Source organism: Manis pentadactyla, chromosome X, assembly GCF_030020395.1.
Source record: "Manis pentadactyla isolate mManPen7 chromosome X, mManPen7.hap1, whole genome shotgun sequence".
Taxonomy (NCBI): Eukaryota; Metazoa; Chordata; class Mammalia; order Pholidota; family Manidae; genus Manis; species Manis pentadactyla.
Genome location: NC_080038.1, coordinates 16,257,152 through 16,277,314, shown reverse-complemented (window position 1 = coordinate 16,277,314; position 20,163 = coordinate 16,257,152). Strand labels below are relative to the sequence as shown.

The window sequence follows — 20,163 nt, the reverse complement described above, 5'->3', positions numbered from 1 at the left end:
CTTTCTGGACTCAGAGCCTCTCAGGTATGTGGCTTTAGTTCAGTTATCATTGAGCAATTTTGTTCTTTCTTCTGGCCCTTGGAGATTAGATCTTGTTTTTGACATGACCATATCTTTTTATGTGTTTGGGGTAGGGCAAGTGTCTGTATCTGTGTGTGAATTTAAAACATAAGCTCATAATGCTTACTGACCATCCAAAATTGATTCCTTTTGTAAGCATTTGTGAAGGTTAATTCCCTTAACAAATGTATTTTACCTTATTTTCTAAATCACCATTCAATACAATCTTTCTAATGACCTCACTAGGACTTACTATTTATTGTAGTGATCATATGGGTGAAAGTTCTTTGAACTTTCTTCCTAAGATTGTCTATAACAAAGTCTGATCTGTAGCAACTTACGAGTTCGTATCACCAGCCAGGACTTCTCAGCTGAGCTGCAGGCTACCTAACTCAACAGATTTAATGTATCCAAAACGGAACTCAGGCTATCCATCACCTGTCAACCAAATATATTCCTCTCCAAGTTTTCTATACCTTAGTAAATGGCAATTCCATTTCCCCTGGCAGTGGCTCACATCCAGAATCTTGGAGTCAACCTTAACTCTTTTCTTCATCTTTCATTCCATGGTCAATCCACCAGCAAGCTTTATCAGCTCTGTCTTCAAAGTATGTTTACATGACTTTTTCTTACTAACATTACTCCTAGCACTTTGGTGTAAGCCACCATCTCTCACCAGATTACTGAAAAATCTCCTCACTGTCATCCCTGCTTCAGCTCTTATACCCTCTGTTTTTAACGTAAGAGCCAGAGTGATCCTATTAAAATATGATTTGAATCATGCCATTCCTTAACATAAAATTCTCCAATGGCTTCTCATCTCATTCTGAATAAATGCTCAAATCCTTCCAATGACTTTGACGACCCGGTATGACCTGGGCCCCATTACCTTTGCTTCCTGTCCCTGCCATTACTACCTTTGCTCCAGCTACACTTGCTGTTCCTAGATCACGCTAAGTAGAGTCCTACCTTAGGATCTTTGCCCTTGCTGTTCCCTTTGTTTGAAATATTCTTTGCCCAGATATTGCAATAAATACTGGTTGAATGAATGAAAGTTGAGCAAACCATCAGTGAAGAGCATAGGATGTAGTTTTAATTAGTTGATGACTTTAACCTTTAATGGGAAATAAACAAGCCTGGTGCCTTTTCTCCAGTAATCCATGTATAGTATATTACTGAAAGTTCTGTTCTTTACTAGGTTGTTTCTTTTGGTAGATAAGATAACATTCCTTTTTATCTAATCGCCTTTAACATTACTTGTACTGAGATTGTCTTAGAGCACTTAACAGTTTAAATTCAAGATGTGGCTGGCAAAAGTACATTAAATGTGTGTTAAAACATATTTATGCAAATAATTATAAGATGAATTATGAATGGGTGTGCTGAAATCATAATTCTATCCACAAAAATAGAATGTGCTAAAATAAAAGGCCATTATGAAAGTATTGCTGATCCTCTTCTTTACCATGGTGATGCATGCAATCATATTCTATTTGGCTATAAAAGATCCCTTTTTCAGGCATTTGCCTGAAAAGATCATTTGTCTTTCATTTTGTCCCCAGATGTTCTGTTCAAACTCCATTCCCCCCTTTTCTGGATGAAGAAGTAGGGGGGAGGGTAATATGGGTCATTCTTATACTGAAACTTTCAGAAGCACTTGTTTTAATTGTGGAAGAAAATGAGTTTCTGTGCTACATTTTAAAGCTCAGCTACTATTAAGTTCTTCTTAAGTTGCAAATTACCACACTTATGGAAAAATTTGCAATCAAAATACTCTCTTGTTGCAATATAGCAACTTCCTCTTACTGTAATTTTCTGCAAAGTTCTATGATTTCTTCAGTGACTAGGCAAACCTAGCTTATTTCTTATACCTGAGAAAAGAATGTGCTTGGCATTTTGAAACACTTTGGATAAATGATAGCTACTCTCACATATTTAATTTTTTAATTAACAAACAAAAGCCTTTGAGATTTAAATATTTCACAAAGAAAAGTTTTTTTCCTTTACTTTCTCATTATTGTATGTTGGCAGAAAAAAATATAAATATGGACAAGTGGGGTAAGAGGCTAATAGGACTAAATATCAAATGAAGAAATCTCCCATTTAGAAGAAATAACAGCATAGAATTAAATAAGTTTGCTGGTGGTGGAGGCCTTGCCCATTCTGGTGCATGAGGGAAACTTTGAGCTGCACAGGGTGAAGATGAGGTGCTGCCCGCGCACCAGGCCCTTGAGTACACTGGGGTGAGGATGCTCTGGATTCTTTCAATAAAGTTAATTAATCTACCTATATATTGATTGAAAATGGCTCCACATGCACTTAAAAATAAGTGTGCTTTTAAAAATAATAAGAATGCTAATAAATTAGCATCAAATAAGAACAAAAAGGTCACTGAAACTCATTAGGTTGGGCAGAGTCACTGTTTCATCAAAAGAGCATCATGCATAACAAATTCTGAAGGAAGGAGGTGATGGAATCTTATACAAGATCCTGTTAGGTGTCCTTTTTTCCTATGGGGTGGCAAGGTAGGAAGAGGAGGAATAAGTGGTAATTGAGAAGAGTAACAAGAATCACCACCCTCGGGGAAACAGGAACTGTCATTCTTGGATTGTAAACATTACCATTAACTGAGGGCTTCTGTGCATCAGGCACAGTATTAGGTGCTTTATATCAGTTACCAACTTCAATCCTTACAATAAATCTGTAAAGTGGTTACCATTAACTCCATTTTAAAGAAGAGACAACTGAGACACAGAATGTGTCAACAACCTGCTAAGGACCACACAAGCAGTGGCAGAGTCAAAATTCAAACCTAGGTCTGTCAATCCCCAAACCCGTTCTCCTAACCACTCCATGTAAATATTCTGTAGTCATAGCAATAATAGGAGAGGAAAGAAAAATTGCCTCTGACATGAAGACAACCATTTATGAAAACCTCCCACGGTGGGAGGTAAGTACATTGCTATGTGGGAAGAAAAGGTTTTATAAAACAGAAAGATATTAAGGATAACACTTATATTAATGGAGACAATTCAAACCAGGATCATCTTATCAATCTCTAATTTTCATGCTTTTGTTAATTTTATTTTAATTAGCAAGTTATATTGCTCTGTGGGTTAAAAAAAGATTTACAGGTTTTTTTTTGGCAACCATTAATTATAATATCTTCATGAGAAGAAAGCTCATGTTAACATTTTAATTTTGCAAATGAGATAGAAACTAAGGTACAGAAAGGTAATAAGGCTCAGCCAAGTTAGACAAGGATGGGACTGCAATCACATTTTATTCAAACCTATTAACAATGTTAATTGAACTCAGTGCAATTAAAAAACCCTATGTCAATACTGATGAGGAAATCAGTGATCCAAATAAGGGAAGCCTGCCTCTCCACTAGTTCTTTACACAGGAGATTTCTCTTGGAGCTGATTCATCATGTTATGCAATTTTTCACCTGATACACTGCTAATTATTATGCAGTGCCTTAAAATTACTTGGTTCACTTTCTCAAGATGTGGTTTTTAAGTACTGCATTTGTTTCTACAAAGTCAGAAACCATCTACTTAGCTCTCCACTCTATACTCAGAGCTCAACACAGGACCTGACATACAATTATCTGTTGAAAGTGTACCTCAAAACAGTCACTGACCACCTATGCATGTGGGACACAAAGGGTATGAATGACATCTCATATGTAATCTGTTATTGCATATTGTCCACTCTTTCTCCAAAACATATCCAGAGTCCAGTCCCTTCTCACCACTTCCACTTTAGCACCCAGAGCTAAGCCACTATCATCTCTCATTTGAATTGACGAGATCCTAGCTTGTCTCCCTGCTTCTACACTTGCCACCAGCACCTCCAGTTTATTCTCAACACACCAGCAGGAGTTTATGTTTCAGCCAGAATGGAATGCATGGTACCAGTGGAGTAGCACTGTGGTAGGAATCAAGAGACCTGACTTCTAGCCTCCTATATTTCAGACCATATTCCGGCTCTGTGACAGTGGTCAAGACACTGAACTATTCTTGACCTCAATATCCTCATCTGTAAGATCAGGGATTTGGACCAGATGTTCTTAGAATATTTCATAGAACACTAACTGTACACAATCCCGACTTTAAAATGAAGGGAAAAATGGCTAGTCACCAATGTACATCCAATTATTGATGTTTTAGGAATTATCTGTAATCACCTGTAATCACTGTAAGTCTTAACAGTTAATGCTAGATTATTCATCGAAAGGCACTTAGTTTATGCTTAACCTCCACTATGTATGGAAATAATTAATCATCAGCCATATTAGATACAGTTATTTTTGGGTGCTTGATTAATGTGTACAATTAACATAGAGTTTGCACATGAGATCAAGGCAGAAAGTTCAAATAGGTGAAAGACAGAACTAAGTATCCTGTGCCCTGACACTTCTGTTTGACAAACTGTTGACATCTGGTGTCAGAGAAATAGGGTAGACTTGCCCATCTTTCGGGACAAAGAAACATTTATGGTCAGAAAAAATTGAGAGAGGCAGATATGGCTCCTGAATGCCATTCAATGACAAGGAAATAAATTATATATACAAGAAAACAGAAAAACAAATAGCATAAAAAACCCTCAAATGAAGAATGCATGAAACCTAAGAATCTCAAATGAAGTCACTATATATGGCATAATTTTGCCACCAATGGTATGATGGAATCATAATTATTGAAAAAAATTTTTTTTGGCTATTGACTTACTGGTTTTATTTAAAAGAATCTGAAACTCAACAGCTTGTCTTGGTTATTTTTATTTTTATGTTTGTTGGTCTGATAGAGTGTGCATGTTTTCTCATCATGGAATTCTTAGCATGTCAGTGTGATTTGTTCCAAGAATGCTAGCTTTCAGCTAATTACTTTTATGGCTAAGAGTATATTTATATCAAGCTCTTATTCTGAGATTTTTGCTCTGATAGAATAGAAACGCTCTCCAAGACAACCACTTCATATGTTTCTACATCTGCTAGTTGTGCTGCAGTTTTCTTGATCTGGAGATTTTTTTCTTAACAGAAAATCTTTCAAAGAGAATACTGGACAAAGTTAAAGTTAAATTTAGAAAGTCTTAAAAATTAGTATATGCAATTTAATTTATAATAAAATAATTGAGAAAGATAAATCATACTCTTCCTTCTTTTCTATCCTGAACAATCTAGTAGGACATGATTTTAAGATTAAAAAAGCAAAACTGGTTTTATCTAACAGAAGGGAAAAAAGAACTTGATGGGAAGATCTTTTTTAAAAAATTCTGTGTTTGAGCAGGAATCAAATCATCATTATGCTGTCAATTTAGATGGCATTTCCATAGTCCTCTCTGCAGTGATATGCTCATTTTGTAAATGAGAAAACTAAGAGAAAGGAAGCAATTTATACAAGCTCAGATATGAAAAATTAGATTTCTGCGGGGCCTGATGTTCGCTGCCACTTCTTCAGAACCGGTTGCCTGAAATGTACCTAGATTAGGTTTGGCTTGTTCTCAGCCCCATGAGGAGGACATTTTGGTAGTATGGTTGGAGGAAGGATGCTAAGAATGTTTGTGTACTATCTTAGTGCCAGACACTGCATCAGATAATTTATATACTTTGTCATCACGGGAAGCCGAAGATTTTACCCAAATGTAAAAATATACATGGGGAGCACAAAGGAGTAGAAAATACAATACCCACAAAAATATTTCAATAGCAAACATAGAAGTGGGTTTCATAAGTCTGTTTCTTGTAGCAGCTGTCTGATCAAATTAAGGACATGACCCTAGAATGCAACTAAGTGAAAGAGATTTAACAATTAGCTAACATAACCTGATCTAGGTATAAAGCTTTCTTGTACTCCTCCTCAAACAGACTATGCAAAGAAATTCTTTAAAAAATTGTCTAATGTGTTTTATTAAGTAGAAACCTCTGTCATTAAATTAGACATTTTATCCTAATTATTGCTTATGTTAGTCAAACTCTTGATTGAAAATAGATAAAAGACAATTTGAAGTTATACTTTCCAATGTATGCTTTTGGAAATTAAATAAATAGACTGTAGATATGACACATCCAAAGAGGTAGGCTGCACCTTGGGTCCACTCCAGATTTGTGATAATTTAGAATTTTTCACTTTACCACTGATCCTCAAACAAACTGTTGCTAGAGAATTTTCAAAGCCGGTTTGACTTGGTAGGCACCTACAGTACCCACAGGAAAGGAAACTTCAATGTGGCAGTTTCCTACTGTGTCAGCTGTGCGAAGCTGAAACAATGAATCTCAGAATTCCCTTCCCTGTAGGGTCCTAGTTAGCATGGGCCACACATAAATTTGTGTGAATTTTGGAGACTACAAGTGAAACAGCAACCCTTATGCTCTGCAGGTCAGCAAAAGGGGTCAGTCACTGCCACAGCTCACATACATTGTCACTTTTCTGCTGGCTTGCCTTGTTGGTAGTGTCAGTAGCCAGGCCTGCAACTCCTTCAGCTCCACTTAAAGCTCACATCCTATAATTACAATATTATTTTTGGCCATCTGAATTTTAGAAAAGAGAATTCTCTTCTTTAACATTGAGCCCTTTCACCCGGAGGTGGTTCAGTATAAGAACCACTGTCTTTTGAGGTGACCCCAAGTTTATAATAAAAGAAAACAAGAGAAGATAACTTATTTCCTTGCTTCCTATGGCAGGAAATTTTGCATCTAGTTAATCTAAAATCATTTGCATAAGAGAATAGAGCTTGAAACACCGATCTATTTCTCAACATTTCAGATTGTTCTAGATTCAAGTCCATTAGGATCCTCTTCTTGGTATATAGCCTGGTACTTGTAAAGATGTCAAGAAAGAGATTCAGCAATATAATTTAGAACTGAGACTCTAGGTTGAGCTCATGCACTTTAGCCCATTGCCAGTTGCTGTCTGAGCCAAAAGCCAATGAAGAGTCCATGAAGGCTGAAAATAATTTAGCATTGTTCTTGGAGAAGTTTTTTGAGGCTATAAAGCTGGGAGACACACGTCTAAGACATGAAAGAGATTTGGGCTTCTTAACCTCTAGGCAGGCATGTCCCCAAACAGCTTGTCATTATTGACCATAATAACCAAGTCAAGGGCCTTTCATCAGAATTTATGTTTCATTTTATTTTTCAAAGGCAAGAAGCAATTTGTAATAAGATTTAAATTTAATAACTTCCAACTTAATAAATTCCTAACTCAATCTTTCTGTGTCATGTTTTGCATGATGCCTCACTAATTAAGCCAGCTTTTCTGTTTTGCTTCCTGGAAGCCATTATCTAACCAGGAATTAGCAGTATAAGACTACATCTGTTTAAAGATTAAACCAAAAAGATTGGCTTCAGTTTATCAATAATCGGTTTTATAAAGTATGAGTAGTAATCTCTTTCAACAGTGAGGGAATATTAGTGAATCTTTATTTTGTTTGTATGATGCTAAATTTATTGAACTTAAAAATTTTATGAAACATTTTCAAACATTTAAACAATATTTCCATAATTAACAAAATTTATGAATTTGATCAGTTTCTTAGGAATTCCATTAAGTTACATGTCCTACATATCAAATCCTTTACAGGCTGCCAATACTTTAAAAGCCCCACAGGACAAAATAAAAGTCAAATGGATTACTCCTACTTTCAACCAATACAAAGGTAATTGATGCTGTAAGTTTGCTTCTTTTTTCAGTATTTCTATACTTAATTTTCAGAAGTTGTTTATTAACGAATTACTTTCCCTTAATACATATAGGACTATTCAGATCATCTACTTCATCTTGGGAGAGTTTTGGTAATGTGCGGATTTTGAGGAACTGCGCCATTTCATCTAAACCATTATTACACTAATATGCACAGAGTTGTTCATACTACTTCCTTATTATTCTTTTATTGTCTATGGGGTTTATAGTGATAACCCATCTTTCATTCCTGGTATTGGTAATATGAGTCTTCTCTCTTCTTTTTCCCTTTGTCAGTCTTGCTAGATGTTTATCAATTTCTTTTTGTGATTTTCCAAAAAACAATATCCTTGCTGAATTTTTGTTTAGTGGCTCTATCAATTACGGAGAGAGGGGTGTTGAAATCTCCAATTATAATTGTAGTTTGTCAATTTCTCCTTTCGGTTCTGTTGGACTTTGCTTTTAGTATTCTACACTTGCGCCTGTGCCATAAGAGCATGACTGCATTGACGGCTGCATGGATATCAGGCTTCTTGGAAAAACAGTGAATTACAATATTCAGTAAATTCCACTAATTATTTTAGGATCACTCAATTTGTAAACTTCTAAAAGCATTTAGTAGGTTACTAGTAAGCAATACCTGGTTGTAAGTGAAAATGAAAGTCTGTGACATTATGTGTTATTTGCGCGTACAAATCAAAGAAAGGACCATCATTTCTGCATCAGGCCTTAGCCGCCAGGAGCTGTTTGCCAAGGACAGCCCGTACTTCGGTGACTCACTGCACTAGTGAGGTAGCCCGGTGGGAAACACTTTTCACAGTCCAGGCTCTTCCCATGTAGGGCTTTACCAGTGCTACTATGAATTAGGCATCAATGCTTTAGAAATAATCAAGTCATTCACAGGCATCAGAGAATACATATGAATATAAATCCAGTAACATGCAGGATGGGTATCTAACATGTCTGCATGCAGACTGGTGGGGAGAAACATCATGCCACACCGTATTATGGCTGTTGTCTAGGTGAGTAAAGTAAAAACATGGAGAAAGTGGTTGTTAAAAACCTGCTAGCTCAGAGGTGGCTTTCTAGCCACTAAAATTAACTGTCCTCTTATTTTAGTTACATTGTTCCTGAAACAATGCAGCTAAGTCAGGCAGCTACTAGACAAACCAGCCTTTATAACTGAAGAAAAATTTAGTTGTAAATGTTTAGATGCTAACAATATACGGTATTTTTCAGCTTTGTGATAATAGCTCTGTCTTCTCTAATACAGCTAAAATCCTCATGAACAGAAATGGCTTTATTCATCTAAAAATGTGAATTTTGGAGCCAGACTGCTTAGCCTCTCACTTCAAGCCTGCTACTTTTTAGTTGTGTGACTGTAAGTAAGGTAAACTCTGTGTTTCAATTCTGCAAAATAGACATAATAATAGTAGTAACCTCATTGTCAATTTGAGGATTCAGTGAGATAATGCATGTAAGTCCTCAGCACAGGAACTTGGCAATCGGTAAATGTTAGCTATTATTCAAGGAGCAATAACCATATTATTATTAGTTTATGTGTGTGTGTATATATATAATGTATATATATTATATATTCACAGCACTTAGATTGGGCCTTACACATGATTGACACTACTAGAATTATTGAGTTTCTGCTAAATTATGTTATTTTTTTTTTGAGAGGGCATCTCTCATATTTATTGATCAAATGGTTGTTAACAACAATAAAATTCTGTATAGGGGACTCAATGCACAATCATTAATCAACCCCAAGCCTAATTCTCAACAGTCTCCAATCTTCTGAAGCATAACGAACAAGTTCTCACATGGTTAACAAGGTCTTACATAGTGAATAAGTTCTTACATGGTGAGCAGTGCAAGGGCAGTCATCACAGAAACTTCCGGTTTTGATCACGCATTATGAACTATAAACAATCAGGTCAAATATGAATATTCATTTGATTTTTATACTTGATTTATATGTGAATCCCACATTTCTCCCTTATTATTATTATTATTATTATTATTATTTTTAATAAAATGCTGAAGTGGTAGGTAGATGCAAGATAAAGGTAGAAAACATAGTTTAGTGCTGTAAGAGGGCAAATGTAGATGATCAGGTGTGTGCCTATAGACTAAGTATTAATCCAAGCTAGACAAGGGCAACAAAACATCCACGGATGCAGAAGATTTCTCTCAAAACAGGGGGGGTGAGGTTCTAAGCCTCACCTCTGTTGATCCCCAATTTCTCACCTGATGGCCCCCCTGCGACTGTGCCTGTCTTAGGTTGTTCCTCCCTTGAGGAATTAAATTATGTTATTTTTTGAAGGGCAATAAAGTGTGCTAAAAGGCAGACTGCCAATGTTCAAATCACAGATCTACTACTTACTACTTACTTAATCCGTGTGCCTCAGCTTCCTAATCTGTAAAATGGGGATAACACTAGCACTTCCCCATAGGGTTGTTATGAGGATTAAATGAGTTTAAACATTGTAAGTTACTTAGACTAGTGTCTGTTTCATGATGTTTACTTACTTGTTAAGTTTTTGAAAATAAAATGTCTCCACCTCCTTCCTCCAGGAGCTCCACCAAAAATCCCTTCACAAATTGATGCGAATGGCTAAGAGTACTTATCAAAAGTAAAACAACAACTAAATGTTTGCAGGTATATCCTTCATAACTAAAACAAGTCACACAAATATTGAAATGTTATGAAAAGAATTATCCAGATTTTTGAACACCTACTCAAAATCTGTTTTAAAGAAGCCATTTAAAATCACATTATTCAGTTTATGAAAGTATACCAGCATGTTGCCTGGATCTGGGATGAAATATTACTTGTTCTGGCATCACAGCATGTAGATTTAAAATAAATTTTGTTTATGGATTTAGTTTAATAGCTTTAATGTGAGAGCAAATTGTCATATGTTTATTATATTAAGGGTGAAAAAAGTCCTGAATCTAATCTTTTTGTGTGAAAGGCTTTAATCATTACATTTGAATTTACACACACACACACACACACACACACACACACACACACGCATGCACACACACTTCTGTTTGTCTGCCTTTATTTCATTGTTCTCAGGTCAGACAAGGGCTCTGGCAGCTAATATCTCCCATATTTTCAGCCAGAGAATCAGAGAGTAGGCAAAATAGTTATATGCTCTTTTGAAAAATACCATAACATGCTTGGTTGACAGGCATATCATGTGACCTCCATAAAATGAGATGGCAGTGACAGGAAGAAAGCAACATCCAGCTGGCAGTGAAGCTCTGAGCTGGAGGAAGGAGGTGGGGTGGGTATTGAGGGGGAGATAATCCTGTTGCACTGTGGCACTTGTACAGCAGAGAAAAATCTTGTAAACCACCTAGATTAAAGGTGCAAACAGGGACCTGCTTTGTAAGGGAGCCCAGTGTAGTGAGTATAAGTTACTAGGTGATTCCCTTTAAACGGGTGGGTGGTCAGAGATAGGTTCCACATGATCCATCATCTACAGCAGTAAACCAGCCAGACACTCCTTTGAGGAGGGGCTAATAAGGGCAGGGTTCCAGTTATGAATATACTCCAACCGAAGGCCTCATTGTGCTGGGCAGGGCTGGCCTAGGACATGTAGGTGGCTCTGTTTGCAGGCTAAGGACATGAACTGAGAGAGAGTGAGAAAGGCACTGAAATTTCTGTTATATTCACTCACTCATTCATTTATTCATCACATTTTTGTCAAGCTCTTATAAGGTATTATAGCTAAATAGGTGTTAAAAATAGTGCTGAACAAAATGGAGAAACTATCCTTTCTTGTCATGGACATGCTCTTCCTACTATGTGCAGGGCAGAAAGACACTAAGCAGATAATCACATGAACAGATGTATGATTACAAATCATAAGAAAGGTTTTGAAGCAGATACAAAGAGACTGTACTAAGAGACTGTAACAGGAGAAACTGATTTGGTTTAGGAGATAGTGGCCAGGGAAAGCCTCTCTGCAATTTCGGACTTAGATTGGAGTCAGCCTCAGGGAGAGAAGGAGCAATAGTGATCTCATTAGAGGGAACAGCATGTCAAAAAGAGGAGGCACAAATGGGTAGATGATCAGGGTAGTCAGAGCATAGTGAATGATTTCCTTTAAATAAGTTTAAAAATATATATAAACTAGAACAAGAAATACATGAAATTAATAAAAAATAAAATTGTGTACATTACAATACCATAAACTTCTAAATCTTCTTTATTATTATATAAGTATTTCCACTATAACTGCTAAGAGGAATGAGTCAAATGCTGAAGCCAAACTGTATTTGCCTTGTTTTGTGTATTTTTATCAGACTGCTTTCCAAAATAGACCAATGGGAATTATAATCTAGGTCTGTTCAAAGGAACACCCTACACACACACACACACACACATACACAGACACACATTTAAACACGACCCTTTATTAAATTGTTTAAGGGTATTTAATGCTGACATGATCCTGCTACTAAATTCAATTAAGTTTTCTCTAAATTTGAACTCAGACCGTATAGAACTAGTATTACAACAGAGATAGCAGCCTATGAAATGGAGTATTCAATCTTCATAGTGCTCTTCCATTTAAGTCCTATTTCATTAAAAATGGCTGTGTTAGCCAAAGGAATAATTGATAAGAATGAAGATTAGTGGTTCACCATGAAGGTGACTGGATCACATATTGATACTAGTCTTGTGTTTAAGGAAAATTTAATATGAGGGAAAACCCCTTAATTTTTAAGTAAATGGATAAAAAGTAAAACAAGAATTCCTGTGAAATATAAAAGGCAATCATTTAAGTATGTGTTGTTTTGCTTCCAAGGTCCAGGCAATTTTAACTATAATACTCTGTGGTCCCAGAAACCATCAACAAAACAAAAAGACAATCTGTATGGGAGAATATATTTGCAAATGATATATCTGATAAGGGGCTAATATTCAAAATATATAAAGAACTCATACAACTCAAAACCAAAAAAAACAAGTAATCCAATTAAAAAATGGGCAGAGGACCCGAATAGGCATTTTTTCCAAAGAAGACATACAGATGGCCAACAGGTACATGAAAAGATGCTCCACATCACTAATCATCAGGGAAATGCAAATCAAAGCCACAATGAGATATCACCTCACACCAGTCAGAATGGCCACTATCCAAAAGACAAGAAATAACAAGTTTTGGCGAGGATGTGGAGAAATTGGAACCCTCCTACACTGTTGGTGGGAGTGTAAATAGGTGCAGCCACTGTGGAAAGCAGTATGGAGGTTTCTCAAAAAACTAAAAATAGAAATATCATATGATCCCGTAACTCTATTTCTAGGTATATACCTGAAGAAAACAAAATCACTGATCTGAAAAGATATATGTACCCTTATGCTTATTATCATATTATTCACAATAGTCAAGATATGGAAGCAACCAAAGTGTCCACCAAAAGATGAATGGATAAAGAAGATATGGTATATGTATGTAAAATGGAATATTAGCCATAAAGTGAAGGAAATCTTGTCATTTGCAACAACATGGATGGACCTAGAAGGTATTATGCTAAATGAAACAAGCTAGGCAGAGAAAGACAAATACCATACGATTTTACTAATATGTGGAATCTAAAAAAACAAAACAAAATATAACAAATGAACAAAACAGAAATAGACTCATTGACACTGAGAAGTGACTGGTGGTTACCATGGGGGAGGGGTTGGGGTGGGTGGGTGAAATAGGTAAAGGGGATAAAGAGGCACAAAATCTCAATCATAATATAAATTAGTCATGGGGATGAAAGTACAGTATAGAGAACATAGTCAATAATTCTGTAACATTTTTCTGTGTTGACAGTAACTAGCTGGGGTGAGCATCCAATAATGCATTTAACTGTCAAGTCACCATGTTGTATACTTGAAACCAGTATAATATTGTATATCAACTATAATTCAATAAAATATAATAGTAAAAAGTACTCTAGTCTCAGCAAAAGATCATGCTGAATAACTATCTGTACTTTATAACAGCAACAACTCTGCATGTTTCTCTAGACCTAATAAAAAACACCAACAGAACAAAAGAGAAATCTGCATAGAAATCAATGCAGGTACCGAAGACATTTAAATCAACATATGAGGGCACATGTCTTAAAGTCAAGCTTTTTCAAAACACATTCATTTTAGACAACAAAGCACAGATTCATTTGTGTATGAAATGCCTACAATGCATGGAGTACCAGGGTACAGTGCGGAAAGATTACTGGAGTAGGTGATTTGGCTCCTAGTCCTTATTCCTACGCTTTTTGCAACACAGCTTTGGGTAAATCACTTAACCTTTCTGAGTTTGAATTTTGTCACTTGCAAATACAGTTGTTATGGGGTTCAAAAGACATAACAAATGTGGAAACTCCCTTGATTTAGCTGCGTTAAGTATTAAATAAGTGCAAGATAAGGTCCTCAAAGGAACTTAGAGGCTAGCAAAAAAACCTACCAATAAATGGTCCTTCTTTGAATGTTGGTTTTAGGCATCTAACATGCATTTTGTGGCTAAAAATCATTTAATTTCTTTTAAACTAAGAAGTGTCCAGCTTCCTACTCTGGAATTAGTGGGTCTGTGTCATTACAAGGGAGAACTTCCTTCACGATTACCAATATTCTTTACTCTGTGATAAATACCACCTATCTGGGAAATACCATGTTACAGATTCAGGACAAATAATAAAAGTAAGAGTTTTATTTCTTGAAATGTCTAGAAATGAAGTTGCTACCCTAGGTACACATAACTAAAGAATGCCCTTCAGAAAGGTGAACTTCCACTCCTAGACAATGCTCATGATATTCCTGATTACCAGTTTGACTCACCTTTTACTATCTTCCATAATTTAGTAACTCAAACATCCACACAACTTAGCTCTCTTATTTCCCTTCCTTGCACAGATACTGCTATCCAGACGTGCATGACAGAGCGAGTGTTTCAATGGACCTCCAATGGCTTACCACTCCTCTTAGGATAAATCCGAACTCTTTCATAGTTTACACGCTCTGGGTGAAGTGGCCTCTTCTTCCCTCTCAGGCCTCACCTCTCAGTACCAACTTCCCTTTCCAATAGGCCAGCTGTCTCTTATGTTTAATTCTTTGTACAGGCTATTACTGATGACTGGAGCACCAGATTCTAGATGGAGCTCAGTGTTCAGACAGCATTTCTGACTAATGATAGCAAAAGTGGCCTCCTTCATACAACTGAGAATACTGAAATCAGACTGACTGCAAATGTCTTGGGAAAAAATAATAATTTGATTTGTCAGTCATTTAAAGGAGTAGGTTTTGATGTAGGCACTACTCTCTTAGAGAGGAAGAGGCTTGGGGATTATGTAAGTGTGGACAGGGAAGGGTAGAGAATGAGCACCTAGGCGTGCTAAGTGCACTCCTATTTCAGCACAAATAAAAATATTTTTCAACACTCATTGTATGACAGAGCTTTAGAATAAATAGATGATTTAAAAGATTTACTCAGAAAAGCAACTCAAGTGTAAATTATTAAATCTTATATACCTTGTATACCTAGTGGTATGCCTTCTACAAAGTGACAGATAAGTTTATTTTGATACTCTGATCAGTAAGCACTGTTGTTCAAATCACTTAAAAACATAATACATGTTTTTCAAGGGCACCTAATAAGAAGCTATTGTTCTATTGGCACAACAAACTTCCTTTTAACCAAAACGGCATAAAATGGGTTTTGTGCCTTGAATGTTCTGGCTAACATGATTTTCAGCCTTCACATTACCATTGTCCTAGTTTCTCATCATCCATCTGGCCTGGGCTTAATGGTCCTGCCTTTGGCCTCACACCTATCTGCAGAGATCCAACAGTCCATTCTCATCATGCAAGTCCCCAGCTCAAAATTCTTCACTAGCTCCTTATCACTGCAGGAGGAAGCTTCAATACTTTTATCATAAAATTCCTGATCTAAGCCCTGCCTACCTCTCTAGGTCCATCGATCTCCCCTCTCTCACATGCTTTCCTTCAATTTTTTAATGAACCAATAATTCTGAGCCACATGCAGACCTCAGAACATGCCATGTTCTCACACATTTGTGGTGCACTTTCATATGCCTTCCCACAAAAATAATGCTACTCATTTTTCACTCTTCACTCAAATGCTCCCCATTCTGAAGTCTTTTCTCACTTCACCAGAAGGCTAAGGACCTCCTTCTATACTTCACACACCCACCCATTATAACAGTCTAACTATAGTGGGACTCTTGGCATGTTTTTCTGTCCATATAATGGTGGGTCATGTCTTCCCATTTTACCTAGAGCATCATACTCCAAGTTTACTACATACTAGATGCTTATTTTAAAATGAAGTCATGAATATATTAAAAAATCTTATCATGAATGTTGAATTTTATAGCCATCCATTTACTGTGTATTATCAGTGTGATGGTTTATCACCTAATTATTTTCCATCAATTCTGTGCATATTAATTCATTAAAAATCCAACCTGCTACAACATGTGAACTCGTTGAACATATGAACTGAAGTACAAATCAATAAGTCATCATGTTTTTTTCAGAGGTGTTAACTCTAAATTTAGGATCTTTTGTGAAGATCTGGCAATATGATAAAAATAAATAATCTAGAATTTACCAAAAAGAGTCATTTGCCAGTCTGCCAATAAAAGCTGTATCAGTCTTTGAAATTGTACTTACATGGTACAGGGTGGTCTCCGGCACAGGTGCACCCATGATATCCTGTCTCAGAGCATCCATTTGCAAACTAGGCAGCAGTGAATAGTGAGTCGGGCTATTACTCTTATCACCCTTCTTTTTAGACTTCTTCCCTGTGTCTTTTTTGCTGTTTCTCTGAAACATGTATTCTTCTTGAGCAATTTTTTCATTGCTCATATATCGGAGTAGAGAGTTTTCTATATAAAAAGAGAAATACACCAATATAAATATGTAAACACCCCAAATTTACCATTCTTTCCTAATTGTGCTATTAGATTTCATTTCAGAAATGTAACTTAATTTAATTTGTAAAATATCCATTTAGTGAAACCATAGAGGATCTTAATTATTTGGGATTATAGTGCAATAAGAAATAGCCTATAGATTATTTCTGCAAGTTGTATGTCTTGGCCAACCATATCAGAATCACCTGTGGAACTTGAATCAGAAGTTCTGGGTGTTTGGCTCATAAAATTTTTAACAAGCTCTCCCAGGCGGATCCTGCTAAAACTTGATGACAAATACTGACCTATGGCAGGCTAGGTAGCATTCTTCAAGAAGTAAAAGCCCACGCTATGACCCATTAATCAGGAAACTTAGTTCATAAAATCTTTGCTTAAATTGATAGCCAACACTTAAAACTTCATAAGGCTTTTTTCCCCAAAGACATCAGTATCACATGAAGCCCCAGAACAGTAACTCAGAGATGGCATATGCTAAGTGTTTGTTTTTCTTGATTAATTCTAAAAAACAGATGAGGTTAGAAGCCAAAGTTTAGAAAATGAAATGTATACATAGATGTAAAGGAATTTGTCAATGTTCCTGTATTTAGCAACATTTTCAGGAATGCTTGCTCCATAAAACAAGTGTGAAGAAGACTAATGAAGCAGATACTCATGCTTGCTTATCCCTGTGTGTTCTGTGGATCTTTGCAGTAATGGAATACATTCTGTAGGTGGGCTAGAAGTAAGAGGCAAATGGGTTAAGCATATCATGAAGGAAGCTTAGTGAGCTTAGGTTTATGAACAGTTTTTTTTTTTGCTTTGTTTTGCTTTATTTTTCATCTACAACCTTATGGCTATATATTTCAGAAAGTGCAAGTAGCCCATCATAACCGCTCTTGGTCGAATCCCATTTAGTAGTGAGATTTTCAGTTGCTCTCTTTACTGCTCACCTCAATAGCAGAACAAGTGAACATAAAAACTTACTTTTGGTAGATACTTCAAGTGTAGCCCACCCCCAAGAAAGAAGATAACCCTGAACAGCAAACAGAAGAGAAAAAAAAAGCAAAGCATTTTTTTTCCATTTCTATATGGTTTTCATTAGAGTCACTGGCCCAGTTTCCATTAGCTTATACCCATGTGCTTCAATGTTCTTCTTAAGGTTGTATTAATACAAGTCATAAGGTTGCTTTGCGGACCAATTGGAACTGATCACAAATTCTTCCTATTCACTGAACTTACACTTTTATGCAGTTTCACACTTCTGACCTTGTTTTCCAAATAATAACTTTCAAATAACAATCAGATATTTATTTTTTACACTGTACTTACCTACCCTGAATCTCTTAAAAGGCATTCAGAGAAGATATAGACTTAATAACTGCTGAAGAAAGTAACATTGGTCTGAGCTGATTTGGGCTTACCATAAAGTCAATGAGAGAAAGAAAAGCTTTCCACTGAAGCCATAACATCCTAGTTATAGAACATTTAAATTGCTTTTTGTTCCAACAACCCAGCCTACACTGAAATTCTAGAACACTTACCTCTTCTACTATCTCTCTTCATCTTATTTGGATCTTCATAGTCCCCCACCCAATTATATTCCACTGGCATAGATATAGGTCGTAGCTTGCCTAAACACAGAGAACAAAATTCACATCACATTGTTTTTCTTCCCCATGTCCGCTCAAACTTACACTGATTTTTAGCTATAATCTGCAAAACACACTCACTCATATGCAAAATTATGGCTGGCATTTGTGTAGATGAAAAATATGCGTGTTTTGAGCCAGAAGGTGAAACTGCCTGTGGCAACTGTCCAGGTGATAATGCAAACTTAAGGCGCTTTTTATATATAGCCTAGGTTTGCTCTCTTAGGAGCCCCGGACTTTAAGAGTGTAGTCCTTCACAAAGAGGATCATTATTTTACTGCTTTTACTTCATTTTCAGTAATCCAGTCTCTGTCTTATTCCCCAGTGCCCAATTGTCTATATCTTGGTAGCTGATATCCAAGATGGTAGCCCCCTGAGTTTAAGCTGCCTGCCACGACATTAACTCCCTGTTTCATGTTGGAACACTACAATTCTAACTTCCTATCTTCACTGTCTCCTAACTTCTAATGCCATATATTTTGGATACCAACATGCTACAGCAATATGGCTGGATTTTCTTTCATGGCCTATAGCTGGGTCTGCCTCAAACATATCTTTGATACTGTAAACAAGTCTAATTTCCAGATTCAAGTAATCATGGATTTGGCCTGTCTCATTTCCCTCTGGTTTGTATCCTAACTGAACACTATTTTACTTTAGCAACCAGAACTCATGGATTAGACATCAAGGATAACTCTTTGGTGAGGCTGCAATATATTATTTTTGATCAAATTGAAATTCCCGAAGGACAAAACAGCCAAAGAAAATCATACAAAAGTTTACAAAGGATACCTGGCATGATGCCTGGCATATGAACAGTTGCTTAAAACATTTTGAATGAATGAAAAGCAAAGACTCACACAGAACTGGATCATAATAATAATGATGAATATGATAATAGTGCTAACACTTATATATCATTTAACATATACCACATGCACATGTAAAGGTTTAACAAGTATTAAATTGTTTAATCCTCATTATTATGAGAAATATACCCTCATTTTATCAGATGAAGAAATTGAGTCAGGTTGGTTATGTAACTTGCCCAAAGAAACACAGTTGGTAAGTGTGTAATACCAGAGTTAAAACCCAGGCATTCAAACACCACTTCTGCCGTAATTCTTGGTGACTTCAATATTCATCCTCCAATATTCTGGCTTCTCAGTTTCTTAAGGTTCTCTCCTGCATTCTTTCCTGTGGTCACATGCTTTATCTTGTCATCTGCAAAGGCTATCTGTAATTCCTCCCAGTATCCCACTTTCCAGCTACTACCTTCTTTATTTCTAACATAGCCCCTACAGAACTCCAAGTCCAAGTCCAACAGTCATTCCTTCTTCAATCTACCAATTTTCCCACCTTCCAACATGTCTAGGTCACCATATACCCTTTTCACTTCCTTCCTCGTTTCATTAAATTTCATGATCAATTACTAAGCTCAGCCCATGTATTAAAAAAATTCCGTTAGGAGGCATAATTCTGTTCTTAAGGAAAATGGGTAATCTTATGGCTTTATATTATGTATGCTGCTAGAGGTTACTTAGTATGTTTGCTAAGCTCTTTGAAAGACTGAGGATGAACTAGACATGATAAAATTATTAATGAGCCAAAATATATAGTGTTTATTTAATGACTTCCTTTTAAAGTGTACAAGTGACTTTGCAAGAGACCACCTAAGATTCTAAAGTCCTCATGGAGGAAATCTCTGCACTTTTATAGAGGCAATTTGGGTGAGCTTGATGCAGGTCAATTTATTCTGCCCATCCAGGGTGGTGTAAAGATTTGAGGAAAAGTCTGCTTTTGTCATGTCTATT

General features: G+C 36.3%; 1 protein-coding gene across 5 annotated transcripts in view; it reads right to left on the bottom strand.

Annotated features, from left to right (window-relative positions):
* The window catches only part of CNKSR2 (connector enhancer of kinase suppressor of Ras 2), a 257,408-nt gene that overhangs the window by 58,093 nt on the left and 179,152 nt on the right, over positions 1–20,163 (bottom strand). For 3 of the 5 annotated variants that reach the window (XM_036912832.2, XM_036912834.2, XM_036912836.2), the window contains 2 exons: positions 18,242–18,331; positions 16,459–16,673 (listed from right to left, as the gene is read on the bottom strand). In XM_036912832.2, the coding sequence (XP_036768727.1) occupies positions 16,459–16,673; positions 18,242–18,331 (305 nt within the window). The remainder of the gene's footprint in view (positions 1–16,458; positions 16,674–18,241; positions 18,332–20,163) is intronic. The other 2 variants (XM_036912833.2, XM_036912835.2) reach the window with 1 other exon arrangement.